General features: G+C 42.2%; 1 protein-coding gene across 1 annotated transcript in view; it reads right to left on the bottom strand.

Moving 5' to 3' along the window:
* Positions 1-27,324, bottom strand: part of NYAP2 (neuronal tyrosine-phosphorylated phosphoinositide-3-kinase adaptor 2) — a gene marked incomplete at its 3' end in the record, with an annotated part of 131,813 nt that overhangs the window by 64,528 nt on the left and 39,961 nt on the right. Inside the window, exon 2 of the mRNA XM_084292010.1 lies at positions 11,255-11,553. Within this exon, the coding sequence (XP_084148136.1) occupies positions 11,255-11,553 (299 nt within the window). The remainder of the gene's footprint in view (positions 1-11,254; positions 11,554-27,324) is intronic.

Here is a 27,324-nt window from a genome sequence, read left to right on the forward strand (position 1 = left end):
TCCTGAGTATCCATTTAGAAAAATATCCTTGAACGAGTACACCTAGACACAAGGGGCCAGGATCTATTTCAATCCATGGGTGTTAAGTTGCAGCAATTCCTGTGGAAGCAGGCTCTGAGAGAAGAGGTGGGAGGATAACCAGGGAAATGGGAATCTGAGTAAAGGATCCTTACACTACCCACACAGCACCCGATGTTGCTGCTAAAGTGTCTGTTTGTTCCGTTTCAGATAGCCTGCAGTCCGCATGTGAAACAGATTTTGCAGCCTGTGCAACGGTAGCACTAAAAAAAATACAAGGACTGTATATAATCGCAAGGGTTTCTAGATATAGAAAGGCAATTGGCATGGCAACTCCCCAATAGCAAGCATCATTAGATGAATTACATGAAGAGTATGTGAATAAAACTACTGAACCATACTTGCTGAGAAATTAATTTACTGAGCATATTCACTTGTTTGTTTGGGGCTCTGGTGCTCTTCTGCAGAAATCTGTGCAGAGTCGGAGCACTGAAGAGTTAAACATGGTCACAATGGAGTACGGAAAAGCATCCAGAAAACGTGAGTGAAGCCCTTCAGTTTTAAAACAACGTTTATGGTATCTTCACTGTCACCTTGGAGATGGAACCTGAACAGCTTTCACCATTTTATTGTAAATTAATTGTTATCACTATTCTTACAGCTACCCACAAACTGACTTCACCTCACACTGAGCACTCAGGCTGAAATCAGCCCCCGCCAGCCTCCACCTAGCACCTTCATTACGGAACAGCCATTAGAGCCCAGTTCCAGTGCAGCTGTCATCCTGAATTATCTGCCCCCTTCCCTCCCCACAGCTATCCACCTATCCTTCTCCAAACACCTTGCAGAAGATGGTGAGGCTCTGTGTTTTGTCTTACAGTTTGTGCTGTGTGATGAGCCAAGCCGTGCATTAGACACTGATGTCACATCAGTTCGGTATGTACAGGACACCACTCCGATACTACTCAGCTTTGGAGGGCTTAGGGGCTCTTCCATGCAAGACCTGCTGCCTGGAAGGCACCAACAGCCTCTGCAGTGTCACTCTGCAAGGCTCACATGAACAAAGGCATATTACAGTCTGAATGCAACCCCCGGCTTCATGGGAAGAACACTCATATCAATTACTAGTCATGGGAGCTGAGGGAGATGACGTGTGAAAGCATCACTTGCTGGCCTCCAAGGACTCCTTGGAGAAGGAACAGTGCAGAGGCTTTCTGGTCCCATGCTCACAGAAACACTGAGTGGAACTGATCTCTGCAAGAGTTCCTGGCTCAGTTATTTCTAATACAATACCTACACCCAAATACTGGAGTTTGAAATGATTTACAGAGTAAAAGGGAAAGAATGAAATCAAGCCGGAGAAAGAGCAAACACTTAATGAAACAATGAGCTTAGCTCACCTACTTCATTTGTTTAGAACAGTATCTTGTATCCACTGACTTGGCCCATAAAAATCCTGCCCAGAATATTAGCAGTGACTATATGCAAATACTTGAATAATTTATCCAGAGGTATGTGACTCTTCATCCTGTAGATCCCCGGTAACGCCTATCTTCTACTCACAGATACGGTAAGTAGGTCAAACCCATTACTCGCTTACATAAGTAGCGATCTGTTTGCCGAGCTTCTAAAATAATTGCAGCCCATTAAAATTGCAGCCAAATCAAGCTGGCAGACCCACCGAGGTGATATTGTGCATAACACTGACCCCTTGGGGACTCCAGCAGGAGCCATGTACCCAAATACTCCCCAGGCCTGGCAGCATTCACTCGAGGTGCGCGTCCGCAGTGCCTCCCACTGGTGCCACGGACCCCGCAGCCTTCCCAAGCCCCTCTCCCCTCAAGTCCTGTGGACTGTGTACAAATCTTTTCCTTGAGGCTGCAGTACGAAAAGCCTCTCGCTGCTGCTGACTGACATATCCGGCAGGCCTTTCCGCGGTGAAGTTCACGTTTCAAAACAAAGCGTGGTGTTGGTTGCAGGGGTCAAACGAGTCACCGCAGCAGGAGCGTCAGGGAAGCAAATAACCCGGCCTTCCCCAAAAAGACACAAGGTGACCCTGCAGAAGCAGTTTCTGCAGGTTGTCACGGGGCATCTTTTGGGGGGTGAACATAATGATAGCTGAAAGGGACAGAGCATTGTCAGAGCAGCTCTCAACCACGCAGCATGGCCCGGAGACATAACACCTCCGTGGTCAGAGGCTGAGCATTGCTGGAATGCTCTGTGCAATCGGCTTTAGGAAAAGAGCCTCGCAGCTCTACATTTTACGTCCTTCTCTGCAGGGGTGACTCCTCTCTCCTCCTCAACTCTAAATAAAGTGTTGACAAAATCACAGACAAGCCACACATCATCAGCTGCCTCCTCCTCCAAGCTTCTCAGTGTGCCTGGCATCCATCATTTCACAGTGCTTGTTTTTGCAGAGCGGTCAGCTGAAACCAGCAGAGCCAAGTGCTGATCTATAAGGGTCACACAGCCTGGCCTAACCACCATAAATTCACCTGGTATAGGTGCTCTGTTCAGTACCATTTTGGAGGTGTTGCATGCGGCTCCGGGCAAGCTTTGAGGGAATTTTCTACTGTTTCAAAGGCCAGACTTAAACTCATTCTGCCACCTGTGAAGTCAGATGGAGGGTGAAAGACAAAGATGGAGCACAAAGAGGAACAGAAGAATTGCTACCAGAAGCTGTTCCAACCTCACCCATGACTGCCAAACCCATTTAGCTCAGGCAGCACTTAAATCAAAGGGTTACTTCCCATCTTATTCACCAAAATCCAAGTATTAACAGACTTCCATTGTCATTAGCAAAAACTTAATCTCATTAAAATCTTCCCAGTTGAGGAGACAGATCACCTGCACGCTTGTGGCATTACCACACTGATCCTAAGTCAAGATTTACAGAGAAGCCACTCTTTTGTATTCTACCAAGAACATAAATGTTCACGGGGAAGCTGTTGCCTTTGCAGTTAAGCGTGAAGGAGAAGATGCCAGCAAGGAATCTTCTTCATCACATAAGGCCCTGTGAGGACCAACACCCCACAGGTTTTACTGCTCCCTATAAAGAGCCGAGATTTTCCAGGCATCTTTATGCTCAGAGTCCTGTACTTGCACTACTGCTTTGGTTTTACTACTAGGCATAGAAGGAGCTAGAATTATTTAAGTGTTACACAAAAACTGGTTGAGCATTATTCATGACTACCTCAGAGAAGTGGTGGAAGCCATTGCATATATTACACCACTGCACTGGGAAAGGACGTAAAGTGATGTCTCTTGATGATGATCTCTTGATCATCCCCCAGCTTTTTACTTCCTGCATTCCAAGCACCCCCAAACTCAAACCAGCAACCAGCTGTAAATTGCACCACATTGGATTTCAAGGGATGTGCTTCTTGTCTGAGATGCCAGCAGTTCAAAGTTGTGGCCACTAAAATTAGCACACAAAATGTGTTTGCGCTTGTTTTCATTTTTCTTTTATTTGTTGTTTGTTTTTCCATGCATCTTTGAAAAGTCCATGCTTGTACACTTTGACCTGCAGGCAAGTTGATGGCATTGCAAAAAAGAAGCTGTGCTCTGCTGAGCTGTCACTGCTGCACACGTTATCCCTACACAGCACTGTTTGCACACATACAAACTGAAAAGCATGAAGTGCCAAACACAGTTCCAGCATGTCAGGCATATGTTGCTTGATGTCACCCAGTATTAAGCCAAGTGGAAGAGATGAAAGCAGCAGCAAGACTATTATACTCTAACAGTCATTAGAAAGAAATTACCAATGAAACAGGATAGCCATGACTGGATCTCACCTGGAGACAGACTTCAGTCTCTTAAGATGTGATTCTGCTAAGCGCTGTGCCTTCCCAGCAAAGCCAACATGAGATTAGGGTGGTTGGCCCCCAGTATCAACCTCTTGGCAGGAAATGCTTTTGAGTGCTTGGTCTTACTTCACTCCGTAAGGACTTGTCTCATTTGTTTGTTTAAGTGAGAGTGGAGTTAGGGCGCCAGTGAAAAATAAGGAAAGATGAAGAGGTGGACATCCAATGCATTTGCTATGGAATAAGTGCTGCAGCTGTTTTCTGTTCTTTAATCCCAAATGACTTTCACCACCCATCTCTACTGCCACAGACCAGCTCTAATAGACCAGCTCAACTTTAGGATTTCAGCCTGATTCCTCAAGCCCTTACCCATTTGTCGATAGTGCCTTTAACAGACAATGCCAAAGACAGTATGGAAAACAACAATGCAATATGAGCATTCCAAAATTATCTTTGTAGTTTCACAGGCATTGCATTTTACTTAACGTATTCTGAAGGGCTGTCAAAATGAGGCAAGAGAATTACCTGGATCTCTCCTCCCCTCCTGTCCTGGCCCTGATTTCAGGGCTGTTCAGTGATGCAAAAAAATGCAAAAATCTAGTGTTTCATAGGATTTCAGCTCACAGGTGGAAATGCTGAGAAAGCCCATTATTATGGTTCCCTGAGGTATAAATAAGATAAAAAATGAAATATAGTCACAAATATTATGACTTAAGAGTTTTTTTTTTTTTTTCTAGCAATTTTCCAGACTTGACATACAGTGACTTGACAATAATGAATGCATGTATTGACTCTGTAACCTCCTAGTTACATAGGGGCTGTGTATCGAGGCTGCAAATTAACCATGCAGTGGCCGTGAGCACCCACATGACACCTTTCTGCACAGACTTTCTCTTCATTGTGGTTCTTCTGGTAAAGATTATTGATTCACACCTCAAGAGCAGAGCTGAAGTGCTTTCAGAGCTGGGTTGGCTCTAAAAGCAGCCTAGCGACCTTCATGCAATGTGAAATCTGTGCTAATACTCTCTCCCAGACCCAAGCCAGCTGCATGAACAAGTCACTCATGCTCTCTTGTGCCGTTGACATGCCCTGGAACTGTGGTGACCCTATATAGTCGGTGAGCCTCAGGATGCCAGCAGCCTGCAGTCTCCCTCTCAGTAGCTTTGCATTATACTCAACAGCGCTTTGAGGCCCTAGATGGTTTGCTAATTCTGGGGTAAAATGATGCGAATTCTCCAGCACAGTTTGGACCATGGGCTGCAACCACGCTTACTAACTCCCCTGAGCCCTGCAGAATACACTGCAGAAAAATCTACTTGCTCTGCAGGGGTCACCTGAGTTTGGTAGGACTTACTAGCCTTAGCTCAGGGATGCAGCCTTTTCCTGGACTGGCTGCACTTGTAGCCAACCTGGTAAATCAGCACAACGCTCCCTGTACTCACATTATGAAGGCTTTTCCATTACCAAGAACATCACAGCTTCCATCACCCTAGAGTGCAGAGAGAGATCTGTACTGCAGGGTGGCTGCACATTTAATTTTGTGCTTTTTTCAAAGGTGCAGTGTCTCTCTGAGCAAATGAGTAACATCCTAATGTGAAAAGAGACATGAGAAATACGGGAAGCAACTTTGTTAAATTAAAAAAGAAAAAAAAGACGTTAAGTACACAGGATAGACTAGCACAGCACTGCTAAAGTACCAACTGCCAAGTCCTGGGCACAAGGCAATTCCCAAGTCAGTAACTAGATCTTCATGTCTTTTACCACTGCGTGGTCTATTTTCTGTTCAACGCTTGCAACTTCCATTAACGTTAATGAGTATGCATATGTGCCTTGAGGGTAAGAACATACTCCCTCTGTGGCTTCAAAACTTGTTTATAAATCCCTCCAAAAATCACATTGTGTTCATTGTTCTGCGCAGAAAGCTATTATAACAGCTATTAGAACCGCTGCTTCCATTCCTTCCTTCCCCCTTGCCCTCCCTTATCGGAGGGACCAGAAAACAGACCCAAAAGATGAAATGCTGCAGGAAATTGTGCACACAGGCAACAACCCAGCTCTGGGAGCTGGCATATGAAAACCAGCTCGCTGCAGGGAGGGACAAACTGAAATCTCAGTTTAAAAAAAAAAAAAAAGACAAAAAACTATCACTCCCCACCCCCAAAAGCAAAGCCTTTGAAACTCTCAAAGCTATCAAATGGTAGCGATTAGACCGAAATCTTTGCTGTGTGCCTCCTACTAGAGAGCAACTCAGTGGGAACAAGCTGGCATAGAGCCTGGAGGCACTGCATCCATCCCTGCACCACTCGGGCACCCAGGGCAGACCTCTGGAGTCGTGTATGGCAGCTATTGTCAAGAACCAGATGAAAGTAGGGGCAGGAAAACCAGTCCTGCTTTACGCATGGCTGCGCACTGGCTGGCATCACACCTCCATAGCTAACAGCCCCACGGTGCTGCACACCCCCGTGCTCCACCTCAAGGCACAGTGATGCCCAGCTGTGGCTACGAGGGAGCCTAAAATATTCCATTCTGCTGCCTCAGCATGGGGCTGCCAGGTCTGGCAGGAGGTGAGCTGACAGCCAGGAGCAGTAACTAATGCCTGTAGCTACACCCACCAGGACTCGCCTGTCAGTCCCTTTAGACTTGCTAGGTGTGAACAGGGCTCGTTAGTGATGTTTCTGTCTTTTGTAGGCACAGATGAAAAGATGCAGGAGTAAGATCTGGCTATAAGGAAGGATATGACATGGTCCTGCAGAGGACACTATTTCTGGGGTAAAAGTTCGCGCTGAATACAATGTTAGCTAAGGTAGGAAATAAAAGGAAACCAGCACCTTGTAAAAACAGTGAAAGCTCTAACTCCCTTTAACCCAAGTCCTGTTTAATGACAGTAGCAAAAGTTCAAGTTTACAACACAGAGTCACCAGTGTAGCTGACAGAAAACTAGATTTATGAGCGAGACCAGCTGGACTGCAACCCCACTTACAGTTATTGTAATTGCTTTTCTCCAGAGGAAAATTTTCCCTACAAGTCACCCACTTTTAGAGATTACTGAGCAACGGAGAGAGGCTGCCACTGCGTGGGCATAGAAAGCAGCACGAAGGTTATCTTCTTCCACACCAGGCACCCAGGAGGAAAGCCCTAAATGACCTGAGTGGGCTCTAGAGGTGGGGTCCCTGCAGCATTTTCACTTATCAGACCTAAACCTCCCACGGGCTCTGGCAGAATTACAGTGAACAGCATTTTCTGAGTTTTAACGGGCATTTGCATGCACGTTGATGTGTACACACAAGCACAAGCAACTGGCATTTACATTATATATAAATGTGAATATTATATATACATAGATTACACTATTATATATATTTTACATGTATGTATTTTTATTTATATATAATGTAGATGCCACATGAATTACCCAACAAGTTCAGAAATTTTTAACAAAAATTATCTTTCAAAACACAATTCACTGATAATTTTTCATTCATGTTGGTGCTGCGATAGGTTTGGAAATCTTTCTTGTGGAGAAGCAATGATCACAACAAAAACCACCACTTGAGGCTGGGTACGTTCACCAATTATACTGTTGTATTACTTCCTTTTTCTGTAAGCTTGGGTACTGAGAGCACATCATGTAGTTAAACTCTTGCATTTTCTCATTAAAAAGCCTCTCAGGATCCAGATTAGATATGCCTTCCGTGCTGAAATATGTTATTTAAAATTACCCTGTTCAGTTCACTTCTCACTTCCAACGTGTGATGTAAGGGGCACAGCACATTTGTTTGCTGTTCCTACCAGGGTTTGAAAGCTCTGCAGAAAGGCAGCCTACGTTTCTAAAAACAACTTTCTAGAAATCTGTCTCAGAGGAGAAACGTATTTGGTGGAAGGCTTTCAGTGGGTGCATATGGGAGGTAGCCGGAAGAACAAAAAAGGAACATAGGAGGGGATACAAAAACATGTGTGGCAACACACCAACAAAATTAAAGTTAAGAGGAATCAGGCTTTCGCTTTGGAGGCCGCTCTTTGAGGCAGAGCCAAGGTAGACCACCACAAAATACACAAACAGAAGCGTTATCACACTGCTGCATAATGAGACAGGGTTAACGTGTATCATTACATCTTAAAAATAAGTTTTTCACACTCCCACAAATTTGGAAGCAAGAGCACATATAGAAGAGTTTACAGAGCTCCTGAGGCTGTTACGGATGCTATTTGTGTTTCAAGAGGAAAAGGTCTTTCAAGCTCATGACCAAATTTTTTCCTGCTACTTCTGCAGCAAAGTCAGGCTCATATTCAAAACATAATCTACTGTTATGGTAGTTGTTATGATGTGATGGATTCAATATTTTGACTTTACCACAATCAGGAAAAGAATAAAAGTTACCATCAGCAACTGCTTTTGTTGGTACAAACTGGATCATTATCAAAAAACAGAAAGTAAACATGTTCAATAAAAACAAGTGGTAAGGCTGTCCCTGGTTGCCTAGGAAATGCAGCAAATTCCCTTTGAAAGTAGCCACTGGGTCACATAATAGATACTATAGTTTGAATTATCCTGCATTGCCATAAAAAAAATGAGCTTGGAACAATTTTTTGACAACTCTTTTGTATAGATTCCACAATAGTCGATGGAGAAACAATAGGGTTTTTTATCATTGTTTTCTGTAGCTCCTGGAAAGAGCTGTAGATATTCAGCCTGCAAATGCCACAAGTACATGCAAATGTGTGAGAGACATATGCATACACAAATATTTGTGTACAATATGGGCAGCAGTAACTGAAATTTAAATCTGGATGTTGTTGTACCTCCACAGGAGAACACGGAAAGCATTTTAGAAACCCAGCCTGTTCATCCAAATACCATACTCTAACACACCTGACTATATCTCAGACTTTAAAATCTGACTGCTTATTTCAAAAAACACCCTACAATGTAACCCCTAAAAATCTGGCATGTATTAAACCAGACACATGCAAATAGGGCAGATGTTCAGAACACATGAAGATAATGGCATGATTAAAGGGTTCCATCAGTTCAAAATCTCCAGGGAAATCTGTTGTGACTATAGTCTAAATCTATCGTGAGATAGTCTAAAGGTGTCCACTGCTGCACAATATATAAACTAGAAGAACAAACAGAATACAGGTCAGATATTAAGCATCAAAGAGATTCTCAATACTCCCTGAAGGAATTTAGTCACACTAAAATGTAACATTTAGGTATTATCTTTCATGAGACTAATGGAGAGTTATTCATTCACCAGTTCTTTCCAGAGATCTTGCTATGAATAGTCAGCTCTTGATTATAATAATGAAGCTGAGGTGGCCTGCAATACTTGTTGGAGTGTATGGTAGTACTGCGGTCACACTCATTAGTCAGTGAAGACTGCTACAATGCTTCATGTGCCACTGAAAACCATCGTGTGATGGGACAGATCACACTCAACCTGCACGGAATGGGAGCACCAAAGTGGTACTTGGTCTTGGAAACAGAAATGTCTCAAACCTTCAGATCTATCAGAAGGGATGTGACCACATATCATGTTCTTGGTATCAAACTTCAGATGGCAGGAAGAGATGAGGGAAAAGAGGCAAAATTTTCAGAACCTTGCAAAATGATAATGCTGAAGAAGATTGTGTCATGAGGACATGGACTGCTTAAGGAGTCTGCCATAACTTCTGCGAGATAGGTAAAAGACATGGATGCATTTCAATTACTATCACCATTATTCCTACTACTGTAAAGGCTGTCATAGTCCCTTGCTTCTCAGTAAATAAGGAAAAGTGCTGGGGGGTAGGTGTAAAATGGACCCCATTCCTAATCAGTCCAGAGAGAAAACCAAGGTTATCTACAGCAAAGAACCCAATGATACAGTGTGACTCAATACACACTTGCAGGAATATTCATTTAACAGGTTAGAAAACGTGAGAACCTATCTTAGAGGTGCCTTCACAGCAAAATGAGCTTCCTTTAGCCTCTGGGAATCTGGTTGCACAGATTCAGGGAGAAAAAGTGCTAATAAATACTAAAGAGTTATTAAAATATTTTAAAACACACCATTTTTTTAAATAGCTTTTGAGTACCTTCAGAGCTCCTGCCTTTGCTCCTCACAGCCTATCAGACCAAGACGTTTGTGCCATACATTCTGTTTTGTAATAAACAACAGACTTCTAAGACTTTCTGATACGAGATTTTAAATCTGTCCATGGCACAAATCTGAATGGTTTCTATGTAGGTTTCAGGTCCAATAAAGTCGTGGTAAACTGTTTTTATTAAGAACAGCTACTCAATGCTCAGACTTTTAATGTTAGTTGATCAGGGGAGCTGGTGTAGTGGTACTGCAACGAACAAGATATGGAAAGTAATGATAAACGTCACAGGCAAAGTAACTACCCACAGCAGCATAAATAAACCTATGGTTTTGTTCAGCATGTGTTCATCCTTGCAAGCGTAGACATACATATTACTAGCTGTAATACACATTCCTTTGTGCCTTTGTTACCACTGATGACCTTATAAATCAGATTTACCTAAAAGGGGTTGTAGCATGAGTGTAACTAACCAGTATTTATGGCCACAACCGCAAGCAAAAGGGATATGCACTAAGAGCATAGCATATTGCGCGGGATGTCAAATCTGATATGTAACATAGCAGTGGGAGAGACCAGCACCGATCAAAACCATTTGTCCCTCAGGGTTCCTCCTACAGCTCACACTGTGAAGCAGAGTCATCCTGATCTCTCCTAGCAGGGAGTAGAGCTGGTCCTACTGCCAGACAAAATGTATTTCCAGCATGGAAGAAAGGAAGATCCCTATACGGTTAGCTCATCTGTAGTAGTTCAGAGTAAGAAAGGGATATCCTCATTTGGTGCATTTTTTCAGCAGATTCAGCATTCAGGAGAAAATAAAATTTAATTGGGATAAATGGGAAGAGAAATGTAAACTAATGAGGAAAGACAAGTTTGGGGCAATACGTTACACCACCTCAGGTACAACTGTTACCATCAGATGATACTTTCTTGTTGTTGAATTTCAAGGCCAGAGAGTATTCTTTTAAATAATTTCTGTCCTTTACTTCTATGTTGACCCTCTCCAAATCAGTGGTTTGCACAGTGCTAGTGACCACAGTGATAAGTCATTGGCTGGTGTGCAGGCAACAGTATCTCATATGCCACCTGACAGCAGTTTCTTCCCTCCATTTTGAATGAATTCAACTCATTCCCCCCTTACATAACAATATAGTAAGTGGTGTAGTTCTGAGAAATGTCACAGTTTGGCAATTAACTGCTAGTCCAAAATCTGGGGAACAGTGATCTAGGATACTTGTGCTGGCACTGTGGAAGCATACAAGTAATACCCACATGCATGATTATCAACTGTCTAATCTTAACACTGGGTCTACAAAACCCTTCTTCCAGAGAATAATAGTGTTTACCTTCAGTCCTATCTGGTAGTTTCCCACTCTTACTTGTTGTTCCAGTGTTGACTGTTTCAGATGAGGTGCTCAGTTTGGTGTTGGGATCTCGCTTAGGTTTAGGTGGTGGCTGCTTGCGAGAGCTGCTACTTTCATCGTCAGTTCCTCCAACAGAATGAAGAGACTGGGATCTCACGGCAAAGCCACTGGAACAAGGATGTGGCAGTCTGTCCTGAGGAGCAGGCATTGTCATAAATCCCATGCGGAAATGCTTCCCCACGTAGCTTCCTTCATTTCCTCTCACTACTTCTCCACCTATGCTGTAAGAGAAAATACACACACAAGTAAGTGATCCATCTTGCCTCGGATGTACCTGGATGTACCATGGTCTCAGTTCTGCCTGCGATGAGCAGACTGCACTTTCTGCATTGTAAATACACAATGCTCTTTCCTTAAAACAAGATGACTACTAGAATGGAGTAATCAGTTTTTCAACACAAGTGGCCAATAACTGAAATGTCAATATACTGCTATGCACTCATTCCAAATTTTACAAGAAGAAATTGAGAAAAGCTTTTTGTTCAGGTTTCATAGCTCTGTGACTTGAAATTGCCTACAGGGCAAATTTCAAACATCAGAAGTCAGAACTGAGATTTTTAGGATGACAAGAGATTGCCAGTAGGACCAAGAACACAGCTTTAGAAATGCAACATAGTGTATTGATCTGCCCTCATCTTTAACCACAGACAGACGTGTATCTTGGGAAATAAGGCTCTTTGGGCCCAGTCAATCATTCCCCTACAGACTAAAGAACGGTTAGACAAAGTAATGTTCTAAAAATTGTTGGATATAGGAGACTGAAAATTAACACCTTATCAAATCTGTATGAAGCTGCAACATGAGAAGCATCAGACTGGTAAGACAAGCGTAGGTAGGAGATGAAAACACCACGGGCTGTGGAACACTGGGAAGAAAATAACCTCTGGCCATTCAGAAACACAGGTACAGAAGAAGGAAAGCTCAGTTGAAACAAGTGCTGTCACATCAAATCCATTATTCTGGGAATGGCAGGACTCAGAACCTGGTGCTGTTTCTGCTATACTCATGCATGGCCATGAGTTTTGAAACACAGCTCTTACTCCTGCTAACCCACAGTACATTAAGGCCTTTCAGTGACTGCATAAAGAAAGCCAGCAACACACACAGGTCAAAATGGACCTATTTGCTAGGAGGGTTGAAGTAGTACCACTGCAGGCATGTAGAGATGTCTGTATGAGAACTGCCGAGTCTCGGAAAGCCCTAATTACCTCCTGTTTCCCCTTCACACCGAATGAAGCTCTAAGCAGGGTCAGTCTGCTCCTCTCTAAGTTTTTACTCAATGTTGCCGTGGGCTGGTGTAATTTATTTGGTGCTGAAAACATCTCCCTCTCTAAAAGACAAGCACATTTCTCAATGGTTCATTTGAAGAGTGAGTAAGGTCACATCATTCCCTGATACTGCCCCCAGCAGATGGTAAATCTTCATCTTCTTTGTAGGTTACACACAAGCTGTACCTGGTTGTCCTAAAAACATCAGATTGGCACTGTGCAATGCACAATTTTGAGCATGGTAAAGCAGAATCTTTATGAGCTTACTGAGGTCCCTGCATTTTTATTTTAATTTCTGCTAGTGGAGAGGTCCACTTTCTAAACTGGTAACAACCAAACAGGTCTAAATAAAGATGTGACACCCTCCAGGGGCAATGACACATACGACACATGTACACATACACACATGAACCTCCTGCTCACACTCATGCCATGCATACACACACACCAGTCCACATTCAAAACCAAGTTATTACCGAAACCTAATTGGCATCAGTTCCAGAGGGATTTGCAGCAAGAAAGATCAAAAGGTAGAACTCATTAATTTCAAGATTAATAAAAAACCTGTAGCCAATTTAAATGATTAACTATGCCTCTACTAATCTTTCATAAATTGTCCTGAAAATAATATAATCCTCAGACACTAGACTACAAAAAGTGCCTGCCATGTTATTTAAAGAAGATTACTATCCAAATATGCTGAAGAATACAGGTGAGGAATCTGCTTTTTCCTACCTTTATTGTAGAAATCACATTTAGCAAACAAAATTTCAGTTCACCATGTGTCCAACACTATAATTTTTACCAGGTTACTCTATTTACTTGATGCATTTACTTTGCTTCTGTGCAGAGGTGTTCAGACCAACTATTATAGAGCAGATCCTGTTCTGGATGCGCTTACGTAAATTCCATTGAGCAAAAAGGTTTGAGTCTTCTCCTAAGAATACACAGAACTGCACTTACACGAAGCTTTTTCTTTTTCATCCAAACTTTCATCTTATATTTCAGAAATAAAAACACTATCTCAAGAAAGAAGAAGAAGAAAAAAAAAAGTATTCTCTTGTTCCTTCCCTCTCCATCATTTCTTTTTTTCTTTTTTTTTACTGAATTTCTTTTAACATTACCTGTGAAAACCTGCCTCTCCTGCTTCCTACACTTGAGAATAAACAGCCTATAGCCAGAGAGAGGTGGTGGGCACAGCTGGAGACAGGTCTTGTTCTTCTGCTTCATGGCTGAAGTAGATCTGGCCTTGCTCTTCTACATCATCTGCTCAGTGACTAGGCAAAGACCGGAGAACACAATCTCCCCCTTTTCAGCCACATCTAAGCAACAGTCCATTTCTTTTTGGGCACAGGAACCAACCTTCTGCTGATGGTTGGGTACTGTAAACTCCAAACTGAAGAACTAATTCTTGGTCCTGGACTCTGCTCATTGACCAGGATCCCAAAGGCTTAGCTTACTTAAGCTGGAGATGATGCCTGAATGTCAAGCAGTGGGTGTTTCTTAGAATAGCTTGACTAATAAACACAAGCATAATATCAGGTGGAGCACCATGTTCACTTGTCAGTTATACAGGCAGAAATACACCATGGTGTGCAAAGTCTCTCCAGACTCATACCCAGAGTACAAAAGCAGAATGGCACAAATCAGATGTGGCATCCCCAACCCTCTGGCAGCAGCATGGTGCAGTTCAACTTGGATGTGTGCAGCACAGCTTTGCAATGCACAGAGCTGCTGGTAGTACGTGATAAAACCAGACAGTGTTAAAGGATTTACTTGTACACTCCTCCTGCTTGCATCCACACGAGTTGGCTGAAGCTGGCTACTTCCCACTGTACCACAACAGGCTGGAATAGATTTATATGCACCTTGCTGCATAAATGACTACAGAGACAGCTAGGGAAAATAATTGTGGAGATGATCTCACTCCATTATTTCTGACAGGAAAGAGCCTGTGCTCCTCATTGTACTGATAATGGGTTCTATCTCATTTCAAAACTGTATTATGTGAGTTGCTGCAAGTATTAAACAGTTTATTAATATATATGGAAATACAGATTTGGATTATTCCTCTGGGAAGTTTCAATTTGAACTTGGCCAGGTTCAACTGCTTCTCTGACAAAGAATTATGTACGGCGTTCAAATAACCGTTAAAAATGCAACAGACATCTGTCTACAAAAAAAGACATGACTTATATAATAACGAAATTACTCATGTTACACACATAAAGCAAAGCTGACTTTGTGCTGAAATGCGCTTTGGCATATGCCTAAGTCTAGAGACCGAAGCTGCAGTAGACGAAAAAGAGCTGTGCAGTGAGGCTATCTCCAGCCAGCCTTCGGAAGAGGGTTCCGAAGCAGATTTCCACCAAAGAACACATTCCAAGCCTTTCCCAAAGCCTCCCTAACAAGACCCTTGTAGACCATCGAGTGCTGCCAGATTACACATTTCCTCCTGGGCACACTGGGAGGCAGGGGAGCTTTCCATCCCTCTCCCTCTTCTACACAAGACTGGAACTGAATTATTACGGCAAATACCAAAACAGTTGAGCCTGCCAGTAATAGTGGATTTTAGCTTCCATTTCTAAAATAAGAGCAAGAGCTCCAGTTGATGGATCTGATGAATCTTGTTGCATCTATGGTTTAGTGGAGGGCTGTTAGCGTTAGGTTGGAGGTTGGACTCGATGACCTTGAGGTCTCTTCCAACCTAGAAATTCTGTGATTCTGTGATTCTGTGATCTCCAATATAGGTTTTATCTGTCAGCTGAGACTTCTGAGGTCAGAAGCGGGCTAGCATAAAACCACACTGCAGCTGCTGTTCCTACCTGCGGTATCATCCTGCCTGTATGTAAGCTGCAATCGATGCAGTCCTGGACACAATATAGCCCAGCCTATTGTGTTCTGCTTGCTCTGTTGGATCAAGCAGGTACTGGAGCATTGACCAAACTGGAACATGGAATAACCAAAACCTTCAAGTGTTTGAACTACAGAGGAAAAAGTCTTTGCCATTATTAATTTTATGACACAACACAAGGGGGCATGTTATAGTGGATAGCTAAATGTAAATGAACACAGAAGTACTCTAAATGGGTAAAGCACTAAGGTCATCATCACCTTGCTTTGCTATGAGTCATAATGTTCCTGTTGACTTGGAAAGTATTTTCAAGTTGTTAAGTTAGAAAGGCAAGAAGAACTCGTCATCACATTGCTGGAAAAAACATAGCAAATAAGAAGTATCCAGAGACTGTCTGCCTTAGTCAGTGTGGTCTTTTCAATTTGCATTGTTCCTACTTAGCATTGCAAATAATGGTTTTATTTTCCTGCAAAGTTTCATTACTTAATCCAGGCAGAAATTGAATTAATTCCTGGAAAACCATTGAATAGTTGTGTGCAAATTTGTTTTCCTTGATTTTGCTTCTTTAACTGTAAACAGTATGGAATATTAAATCCCTCAATCCAATTCTAAGGAGTAGGAGAATTCTTGGAAATAAGTCCCATAAAAACAGAATACCCTAGAGCTACATTTTCTTCCCAGCAATCTACCTTCCACTGTTCTTGCTATTCATCCAGAAACTCTCTTTTCAGTTCAGACTTACAATGGATTAGTTTCATGCCTCAGGCACCAAGAACCACTCAGTAGTTTTCATTATCTTTGTTTGGTTTCCATTTTTCTTCCTGTGCTCCTAATATGAGACTTTCAAACTTTTTATCCACAAGCTCAAAAATGGAATTACACCTGAGTATGAAACTTGACTTCCTAAACAGGAGGAAGGGAAAAGCACCCTGCTGATGGCATGGCATCTTTGAAGATACTTTTGCCCTTTCTGTGCTCTGATCCACCCCAGCCGAGGACCACAGTAGGTACCTTTCCTTCTCTGAGTGCTGAAATTGCAGAGAACCAAATGAAGCTGTTGCAATGGCAGCTGTTTGCTCACTCCTCTTCTGAGCAAGGAGGAAGCCTTGGTCACACATACTGTTGTCGTTTTTTTTTAGCCAGGAGCAACTGGGATGGGAACGTCTGCAAGCTCCTCTGCAGAAATGGGGAGGACTGTGAACAGCCCAAGGGGGTGGCCAAGACTCTTCCTGGCAATGAGCTGCCTGCCTGTGCAGTGCCACCCTCACGTGGCAGGCATCTAATCCATCAGGGAAGCCATCTGACCAGAGAAGAAGAAAAGAGAAATCACAAAAATATGAACTACAATGAATGATTTAGGAAGATTTTTCTCAGTCCATCATGAAAATGACTAACAAACAGCAAAAATACAAAAGGAATAAACATAGTTAACTCAAGAACTGTGTATGAGCTGACTTGACTGATTAAACAGCAGTCCATCCCTCACTGCCTCTAGCCTTTTTTGGGTTAAGAGAATATCTACAGTTATTTTAGGCTATTTTTTAACCGCTTCCTAACTCTTACAGCAGTGAACATGCAGCTCCTCTGCTCATATCAAATGTTCTGAGTATAAAGGGCTGAAATGGCTTTGAAATGTCTATTCCCCATCAGAATAAATTATACACACACATACCAAGGATGACACATTTTACTTTGTATCTGAGAATCACTTTCAAGATTAGCATAAATTATATTTGTAAATTAGAGGTTGGATGCCAAAAAACAGAAGATATACTATTTTTATCCCCCTAAACATGATTTCAGCAGACCATGAAATATAATACTGAGGGAAGAAGGGCAGGATCACAATCATGAATTCAGGAACTGCGCTGCAAGTACAGTTTTACACAAAGCTGCACCACTTTTGATTATAGAAATTAAACATACAAACAAATTACATTTCTTCTCTCTCTCTCTCTTTTTTTTTTTCTTTTTTTTTTTTTTTTCAAGAATCATATTTCAAAGGCTTCATTCCTTGGAAGCAAGGAATGATTTAAAAAAAAAAAATAGATGATTTTGTCTGCATTACTTTGCTGAAAAACTCTAAATGAGACCCAGTGATCCAACGTCAAGATCCATAGGATAAAGCTACCCTCACTTTTAGATACAGGCTGAAGTGTAAATGAATCATGGCAAAGGTCAAATTTGAGTCCTTTTATGCACCTGGAGGAATATCTACAGTGAGTAACTGATGTGTCCATGCACATCAAACATTCCTCTGCCATATGCCTCTGCTTCTGAGGCAAGAGATCAGGTGCTGCTTAAGCAGCCAGGCCTCTCAGGACACGGAATGCATTAATGCTATAAAGTAAACTTGATTCTTTTATCATACCTGCCAAACCCATAGGTTTGATCCTGCAAACATGCCATGAGCTTATACTCCCTCTGTGCACCTGCATTATTGCACTGGGATATCTAGGAAGCCCTGCAGAAATTGCGTGTAGCCTCTGAATCTGCTCCAAGCAATAGCACTCGCAGAGGTGTACCCACATGGGCTTTCCAACACCAGGTTATTTCCAGAAAATCCTTTTTTTTCTGCCCAACCTGTGTGTGTAACAGAACCCAAACAGGATCCTGCACTGCTGCTGTGAGCCTGGCTCCTGTCACCCACGGCAGCCCTGAGCTGTGTGTGTGGAAGCCTGCATGCACTGGGGCGTTAACTGGGTCCCTGAAGAGCCACCAAAGGGCAGCTCGGGTCCTACACACTGCATGAGGGAGAAGGAACGCAACCAGCCGACCGTGGCCCATAAACAGCCAAACAACCTCAGAAGCCAAACAAGAGCATTCCCAACGGAGAGCTGCTATCCTGCAAGTCAATTCGTACAATCCCTGTAACACAAAAGGTTCAGAACGGGACCAGTGGCTGGGATTTTGAAAAATTCTGTAGGTAAAACATTGATAAATAAAACCTATACTTACAATTCTCACACCAGATCTGGCAATCCAGTCAGCTTGGACAGAAGTAACTGAGCAGCAGGGCCACTTCAGAGCCACGGAGTGCTGAACAGAGCTGTATTTCATGAGGGAACAGAAGTGCAGGCACCACTTATTGCCCCCACTGACACTGCTGTCCTCACAGGCTGCCTCAAACAGGGGCCTAACGAGGAGGGTGCCAGGCTGGACGCCCACAGGAGCCTGGTGCTGCTGCCTGGGGAGGCCCAGCGCCCGATGCGGTACCAGGAGCACAAGGCCGCCATGGCCCCGGCCCACACAGGGCTGAGGGATGGGTGTGGGACAGGCCGTACGTGGTGAAAACACAGGCCTGAGTGAAAAGCTCCCCACTTTTACAAGACTAGAGATATTTTCAATTTTACATGGGAGATGCACAGCTGAAAGCCAGAAATGAAAGCTCATATGCTCAGTCACCTAGCATTAGACACCAACCATATGCAATGTTTAAACTGAGCGTAAATGGGTGCTTGTGTTAATGGATGGGGGGTTGCTTCCTGTCAAAAAAGGGTGGAGCTGGAACAAGGTTGTGTTTTTGTCACATTTAGTGGAAAACCACATGGCACAGACTCCATCATGCCTGAGCAACTGGGGAAGAAGGAATTATTTCGATGACATATGAGAATAAATTAACATAGATTTAATTTTATTTTTTTTTTCGTCTTGCAATAAAATGCTTCTTTGGGTTGGAGTAAGAGTTGTAAATGAAGGAAAAATAAGTAAAAAGTAAAAGAGCCTTTTTGTGGATCAGAGGTGGAGAAAAGATAAAGCCTAGACAAATGAATGAAAGGAGCTGATGTTCTCAGAATGGATATTTGTAAACCAAGTGCACATAAGCCTCGCTGCGCTGCCAAGATATTACACTGCGCCTAACCTTTCCCGATTCAGGCTCATTTCAAACAGTGGCTGTACAGATATTCTTCTGAGTCCCTCAAGCAAACATCACTCTACTTTCCTTTTAAAATCCAAGCTCAAATACAAGGAAATTAAGGTTTTAAATTAAGGTTTTTAGTGCTTCCTAAGGCCTCCAGCCCCAAAGAGAAGGGAGTCAGATCCTGACCTGGCAGGGAACAGGAAAAAAAAAAAATTGTTTTGGAACAAAACCCCTCACAAATTTCACTTCAGAGTGACCCACATCAAAATAGAGAAATAGATTTTTTGGTTCAACTAGTGACCTGGAACTCCAGTTCTTTTCATAATTCTCTGATAATTTGGTTATTCACAAGCCACAGTTCTAGATTCACTCCCTGGGCTGACTTGTCTCTCAGCTGCTTTTATTAATGCCAGATGAGTAGATAAGGAACAGAGGCATGTACAGCTTGCAGAGCCATGGAGCTATTCTCATTTGCACAGTCACAGTAGGGATGTTGCAGGGACACAAGCTCCATGGGAGGGACACTTTTATGCAAATGTTTGTCTTCTGGCAGCTCACCACTCCAGAGCTGTTATATTCACATAGGGCAATTTTGCTTCCGGACATTTCAGTGAATGGCAAAACTTGGGGACTTGCATTCTGTAGAACAGGCATGCATCCAAACACTTCAGGTACAATGTTAGGTAATACTTTCATATATACTTGGGTTCAGTTTGCAGTTACCACAAAAGCATCTGCATATTAGCAATTTAAATGGGACTGAAACCATTTTAACGTACAAATTGTATTCTGAAATTCTTTATTTAAGAGGAATGCATAGTTTAAGTTCTGACAAATCAGAACAAGGCTTACTTGGATATTTCCTTCACTTACAGTGTTTGCTGAACTGATCTTTAAGCCCAGGGAACAAAATAGAAAGTTTAACCTACTGTAGCTTACTCTACCTAGCTACATAAACTTTCTGCTGTGCATATCACCTTACTGTCACAGATGCTGGAACCTATAGAAATCATCCCCAGAAAACTCTTTTTTTGTCCCGGTACAGCCTTGTTGGAGTCCTTTGCCTTAACTTTACAGCTAGCACTAGCTTGGGGTACCAGGTACACAAACTACCAAATCTCTGCTCCTCCTCAGTTTTGGAGGGAAGGTTTCGGAATGTTTGTTGATCACCTCTGTTATTGTCAATAAACGAACAATAGCTCATCATTAATATCTGTCTGCATCTTGCAAAATGAAACAGACCCTAAAAAACTAAGCACATTTTTCACAGGTGTGATAAACCCAGAAAATGGGAGAAAGATTCCTTTCGCCCAGACTTGTACAAGTTATGCCTTCTGATCTTCTTTCACAGGTAGCCTCAATAAAACATCCTGAAATCTTGTATGGGCTGTACTGACAGGTCTCAGCATCAAAGCCTGAAGAAGCTTCTTCACTAAGAAACAAAGTCCCACTGAAAATATCTCTTCGTATGTCACTTTTTTTTTTTTATCCATAACAAAATGACCATTATTGTCACATCAGAATATTAATGTGCTTCACACCTATATTTAGAAATAATAATAAGAAAAAAAAGATCTTTCGTTGTCTTGATGGATGTCAGTGACTTAGCCAGGATTGTCAGACGCTGGTTATTTGTTCAGAGAAATAAATAAAAAAGGACAATATATCTTCAGAAACACAGTTGATTTAATATTGCATGTCAGAATGTGTGAGAAGCAAGTGTAATGTGCATATGAGGTGGTGAAAACCCCGTGAATTCAGTCAGCTCCCTGGAGAAGGCTAGCCAGCAAAAGCACTGCTTGCCCCATGCACGCACACACAGCCAGCCCCTGAAGCACATCCAGACTTGGGTCTTCCAAAACGGTCACTGCAGGTCCATGCATTTCCCTTTGAAATCAGAGGGAATTGCACAAATGTAAAGTACAGAAATATTTCCTCCTCTATCTACAGACAGAGCTAATGGGACAGATCCAGGGATTCTAGCAGCCATATACACGAATTTAACATCAGAGACAACCAGCTATGATAAAAGCTACAAGTAATCTGCCAAAGCTGCCAAAAAATCAGCACATGCTGATTTTCATCACTCACAGAATTGCTTTGCAAATGGGGATGTTCAGCTAATTACTGATTTTTGGTCACTGCTGTTTGTGTGGTGTGTTTTGTTGGTGTTGTTGTTGTTTTTCCCCTTACAGGGGAAGCTTTTTGCCAAATAGTAGAGCAAGAACTGACACGGAAGGAAGCTGGTATCTAAATGCTCCTTTAGTGGCATACTTACATTGCCCAAAGGACCATCAGTACAGCTTATGAAGCTGCAGCCAAATGAAATTTTGCTTTCAACAGTAGGAATACTTTCCAAGCTGTAAAAATCTGTATGAAGATTTGTAAGGAGTTAAACATTAGAACAAAAGAAACAGTAAATATTCATGTAGCCTGCAGAAAAGGGGTATGCAATGGTAATGATGCCAAATAAGTGGGGAATCTATCAGCTTAGTTCACTGCATGAGGGATGATCAGCTCAATGCTGTTAACAGCACAGGTCTATAAACTCCCTTTATTTCTCATCTCACTCTTTGAGCTGTCATTCATTTAGAGGCATGCTCAAAATATTTGAGTTTGCAAGAAGCAGCACTGTGTGTTGAGGTGGTAAGCTGTGGCAGCTGGGGTTACATGAAGACGGGACCTCATTTTACAGAAAGATAGCAAACCAGAATAACGTGTTGCTACTTTTCTTTGCACTATGAATTATCATTAAAATCTCCAAATCAGTTGGTAGAAAATTTTAGTGGATGTACATTTCTAGGTCACTTAAGCCCCTTTGAAAAATCTTCTTTCTAGGTAGTATAATCCTGACTAATATGAACTTTCATCTCCCATTGCTGCACTGCAGGCAGGAGTCTACTTTAAAACAACTTAAGCCAGCAAGGGGCCCAGAGATACCAAGTACTGCAGCCCAAATCAGCAGACTAGATAACATTGAGAAATATCTGTGTGTCTAGTAGGAGAAATTCAGCTTTTTTTTAAAACAACAACAACAACAAACACCTTTAAATACTCTAAATCCTGCTGCAGAATTCTAAGAGGGAAAACCAAGGCCAATCTAAGGATTGTGAGATACTACAGAAAAAATTCAGGAAATCAAAACTATGGAGTTCAGCAGATGTTTGAGAGTGATTCAAGCTGAACTTTTCAATCTACCCTCAGATATTGAAAGGCAGTTTATTCTTCTTCACAGGTGTATCCAGTAAAAGTTTCAGGACAGCTTTGATTCAAGACCTAGATTAACTTCAGTAGGGCTCACGAAATAGTTGCATGAAGGAAAGAAAGCATCTCCCAGGCAGAGAACATTCCCTGCAGTGCAGGTGACAAAACTGGGTTGTCTAACAGAGTTTCTCAAAAGCTAGCATCTATAATTCTTGAACTGCAGGTAAAAATGCAAATTATAGTATTTCATAATACATATGAGTTATTTAGGCATATGCTTATTAATCTGTGTTTATTGCCCTTCAAGCTGAATAGAGAAACAATTATATCCCATTTTAGCAGTAGTATTATGGGGCATGCAGATATCTAACTTTGATTTACAGAGTATGACAGGCAATCAATGTGCGTCAGAGAAAGCCTACATCAGCAAAGAGACATGTTAAAGCCGCATTTAAATTTTCTTTTTTAGGATTGAACAGATGACGGTTTCCTTCACATTCTGAGCACAATGGGATTGGGAAATAACCTGAATTTTGGGCTCAGAGAAAACATATTGCTTCAAATTATATGAAAATGAGCAGCATTAATTTTATTCCTCACTTTCAATAGAATCAAGTAGAGTACACCAGAAAATGGAAAAGCAGGCATATCCCAAAGTCTGTCATTAGACCTTTCCATTTGCACATACCACAAACAGTATATAGGAATGACAGCTAGAAGACAACTGCTTTCCTACATTTTTCACTCACATGACATATACAATAATTTCAGCTGATGAACTGAAAAGGAGAAAGAAATTCAATGAATTTTAATTTATTATTATTATTATTATTATTATTATTATTATTATTATTATTATTATTATTATTTTTATGACTAAATAAAACAGGAATACAGCCAGGAAATGAAAGACAAAATTCCTGTATTGAGTGCAATGAGAGTAGTTAAATATCTCATTTAAAAGACATTGAAACATTCCATAAAAGGTTTACATCAGTTGGCAGAATGTGAACCAACCTCCTATTCCAGCTAGGAAGTACCTGATTGCAAAGTTATGAAGCTACCAATGAGGCAGGATTCTAGGATGCAAGCTTGAAAAAAACATTACAAAACCAGGAACCTGAGCAGGGCTCTATTCCCCAATCCCTTCTGTCCCATTATCACAGACATCACATCCTCTGTCAAGGCCAGGCTTGGGAACCCTTCCCACCAAAATTTTGCTATCCCTTTGTCCTGCCTTTAGAGCAATTCTGAGGCGAAACAGGGACTAGAACACCCTCAGAACAGAACTCTTGCGATTCAAGCTCCTCCCAAATTTCCTTTAGGTTCAGAATTATACATATGTGTATTAAACCCCCCAGCACACACACACGATTTAGACATCTCATGCAGAAAGCTGCAGTCTCAGCAGGTGTCATTTTCCAATTAAAATGCTCCAATACATAATTTGGTAATTCCACTGGTATTCCTTGGGAATTGTGACCATTATTGATCCTCCTCGTTTTGCTGTATTTTCTATTTTTTAGGCCAGCTTTTGTTCCTAGTGTTTTGTTATTATTATGGTCGTTGCCAAGCCTGCCCGTTATCTGCCCATTAGAACTTCTGTGACAGAAAACATTCCTTCAAGAAACTAATTCTAGTACCTTTCAGTCTATTTTCAGGCTGAGTAAGTCTATAAACTCAGATTATTATTAAGGTGAGCTTGCAGGTGTGTTCAATACACTCTGAATCTTGTATTAAAGCAAAGGAAAATTCATCTATATAGTTTAAACTTTATACTTGGAAATCTGAACAAAATATACATGACTTCAAACCCTCAAAAAAGCTTGCCTTCACTGGGATTCTTTGTCCATACATAAAAGAAGAATCTATGGGCACGAGCAACACAGGGTTGTTCTGATGACTGTTACACAATGGAAACCCCTCTGGAATTCTCCACAGCAACTTCAAAATGTCCAAGAGCAGGCAAGCTGAAAACATACGTGCTTTTAGTTAGTATTTCTAATAAAACCATTGAGTAGCTCAGTGAGTTTAACCTACAGTAAGCTCCAACAAAGCAGAGTTTTTATATGCAATTTGAAAGCTGAGTCCCCTACTGAATAATTGTAGAGTTCTCATTCCACTACAGTTATGACTACAAAATATTAGCAACCTTAAGTAAATTACGAGAGCTTACACGAGAAAGGCCTTCCATCAGTTAACAGCCGTGCCTCCAAGCTAACCAAAACAGACCTCATTAATAAATAAAAATAATAATAATAAAAAAAATCAGAGACAAGTAAATTTATTTACTAACATTTAAACTAAAAAAGAGGTTTAAATAATCATGGTTCAATGGTTTACAGCATGCGCATTTTTTCCAATTTATTATTACTAACAGCACTGAAAATTGACTGTGATTTTACAGGACAGGAAAAAAATAAGCAAATTATCTACAACTTCCAACTTAAATTTTAAGCACTCTGGGGCTTTGAATATAAATGACAATTTTGTCATTGGCATTAGAGATGTAGAGACATAGTCTTTGTGCAGAGGGAGCCTGGCTCCACCCCAATCATGTCTTAATGAGAAGCTCATCCCTCCTTATTATGAAAGACACCAAACAAATTTGGATATTTAGGTCTCACATTGCCACAAGAGGGGAAACTGTTACTATTAGTTTATTGCTAGAGTCCATGTCTCAGTTCCCAGGCATCGGTCTCAAACCCAGAACCACCCTTCCTCTGCCAGGGTTGTCTTATTCACTATGTGGTTAGAATTTCAGAGAGCATGCCCAGTGAGCACAGTGAAGCGCCAAGGCTGGGGGGCCCAGTAAGGACTGCAGAAACACACAGGCAAGTTTTTTTCGCTTTTCAGGAGGCAGGTGCACAAGAGGAAGACGAAGAAAGTGGAAGTCCTGCCCTCAGCACACTAAGATGCTTCATGGATGGATGCGTATTTGCTGCACTGCAGATACACTTACACATAATAAACCTGAATTCATTAATACTAAATATTTACGCTCAGCTTGTAACTGGTCCAACAAAGCAATTATGATACATCATGCTGACAGAGTATAAAACCATTAAAACTTGCATCAGCTGCACAATACAGCGTATCAATGCACTGTTAACAATAATGCTCCTAGCACAGTACATTTGCATGGGGACAATTCAATGCTTTCTATTAAAGCAATGCAAAACCTAAAAGTTTTGCTGTTACATGTAACCTGACGTAAGACCCCTTTAATTGACAATAAGCTACATTCAAGGCCACAAATGTAATTTCAAGTGCCCATTAAATTTAGCATTATTTGTCTGGAAACTCAGAGGGAGTTCCTGGACTTCACTTTGGCTGTAATGTTTTCCTAGCTGCCTAACATGTTACAGGTGTCATTCATGGGGCACTTGGATATTAGGGATGAGCTGGCAGCAACAGAACCTTCAGCCTCATGATGGAAGGTGAGGAGTGCCTCTTAGACTATTGTCAGTCCACTGGAAACTCTTTGAAAAATGAAGAAACAATAGCAATAATTCCTCAGTTGGAATTGAAGAGCATAGCTCTCAAAAGTTGGACTTCAAGCTGTGACGGTAACATTCAGCAACCTTCTCTCTTTCACAAACAACAGCTTCCCAACCTGGTACGCCCCTCTGACTATTACCCTCTTTTGATAGTCCAGGCGGGCAGTGACAACATCAAAGAGAGAAGCCTGAAGGCTATCAAAAGAGACTTTAGGGGACTGGGTCGGTTAGTGGTTGGAGCGGGAGTGCAGGTGGTGTTTTCATCCATCCCTACGGTGGCAGGGAGGGGTTCAGAGAGGACACGGAAAGCCCACCTGTTAAACACGTGGCTCCGGGGCTGGTGCCAACGCAGAAATCTTGGGTTTTTTGATCATGGGGCACTTTACTCAGCACCTGGCCTGATGGCCGCAGACGGGTCCCTATCTTTTAGGGGAAAAAGGATCCTGGGTCAGAAGCTGGCAGAGCTCATTGAGAGGGCTTTAAACTAGGTAGGAAGGGGGATGGGGCTGAAGCTAGGATTGTTGGGGCTGTGCCAGGGGGAACAATGGCAAGGCCGAAGGATAAGGCAATGGCCCAGCTGAAGTGCATCTACACCAATGCATGCAGCATGGGTAACAAACAGGAGGAGCTGGAAGCCATCGTGCGGCAGGCAGGCTACGACTTGGTTGCCATCACGGAGACATGGTGGGACCAGTCTCATGACTGGAGTGCTGCAATGCCTGGCTATAAGTTCTATAGAAGGGACAGGCAGCACAGAAGGGGTGGTGGTGTGGCTCTCTATATTAGAGAGTCTTTCGAGGTTGTAGAACTCGAGGCTGGGAACGACAAGGTCGAGTCCCTTTGGGTTAGGATCGGCAGGGACAACAAGGCTAGTGTCCTGGTCGGGGTCTGCTATAGACCGCCGAACCAGGATGAGGAGACGGATGAGGAATTCTACAGGCAGCTGACAGAGGTTGCAAAATCATCAGCTCTTGTACTCGTGGGTGACTTCAACTTCCCTGACATATCCTGGAAACACAACACAGCCCTGAGAAAGCAGTCTAGGAGGTTTCTGGAGAGCGTGGAAGATAGCGTCGTGACACAGCTGGTTAGTGAACCTACCAGGGGTGGCTCCCCGCTAGACCTTCTGTTCACAAACAGAGAAGGGCTGGTGGAGGACGTGATCGTCGGGAGCTGTCTTGGGCAGAGTGACCACAAAATGGTGGAGTTCACTATTCTTGGCGAGACCAGGAAGGGGACCAGTAAAACCGCTGTATTGGACTTCCGGAGGGCTGACTTTGTGCTGCTCAGGACAGTGGTTGGTA

Source organism: Netta rufina (assembly GCF_964035555.1).
Source record: "Netta rufina genome assembly, chromosome: 9".
Taxonomy (NCBI): Eukaryota; Metazoa; Chordata; class Aves; order Anseriformes; family Anatidae; genus Netta; species Netta rufina.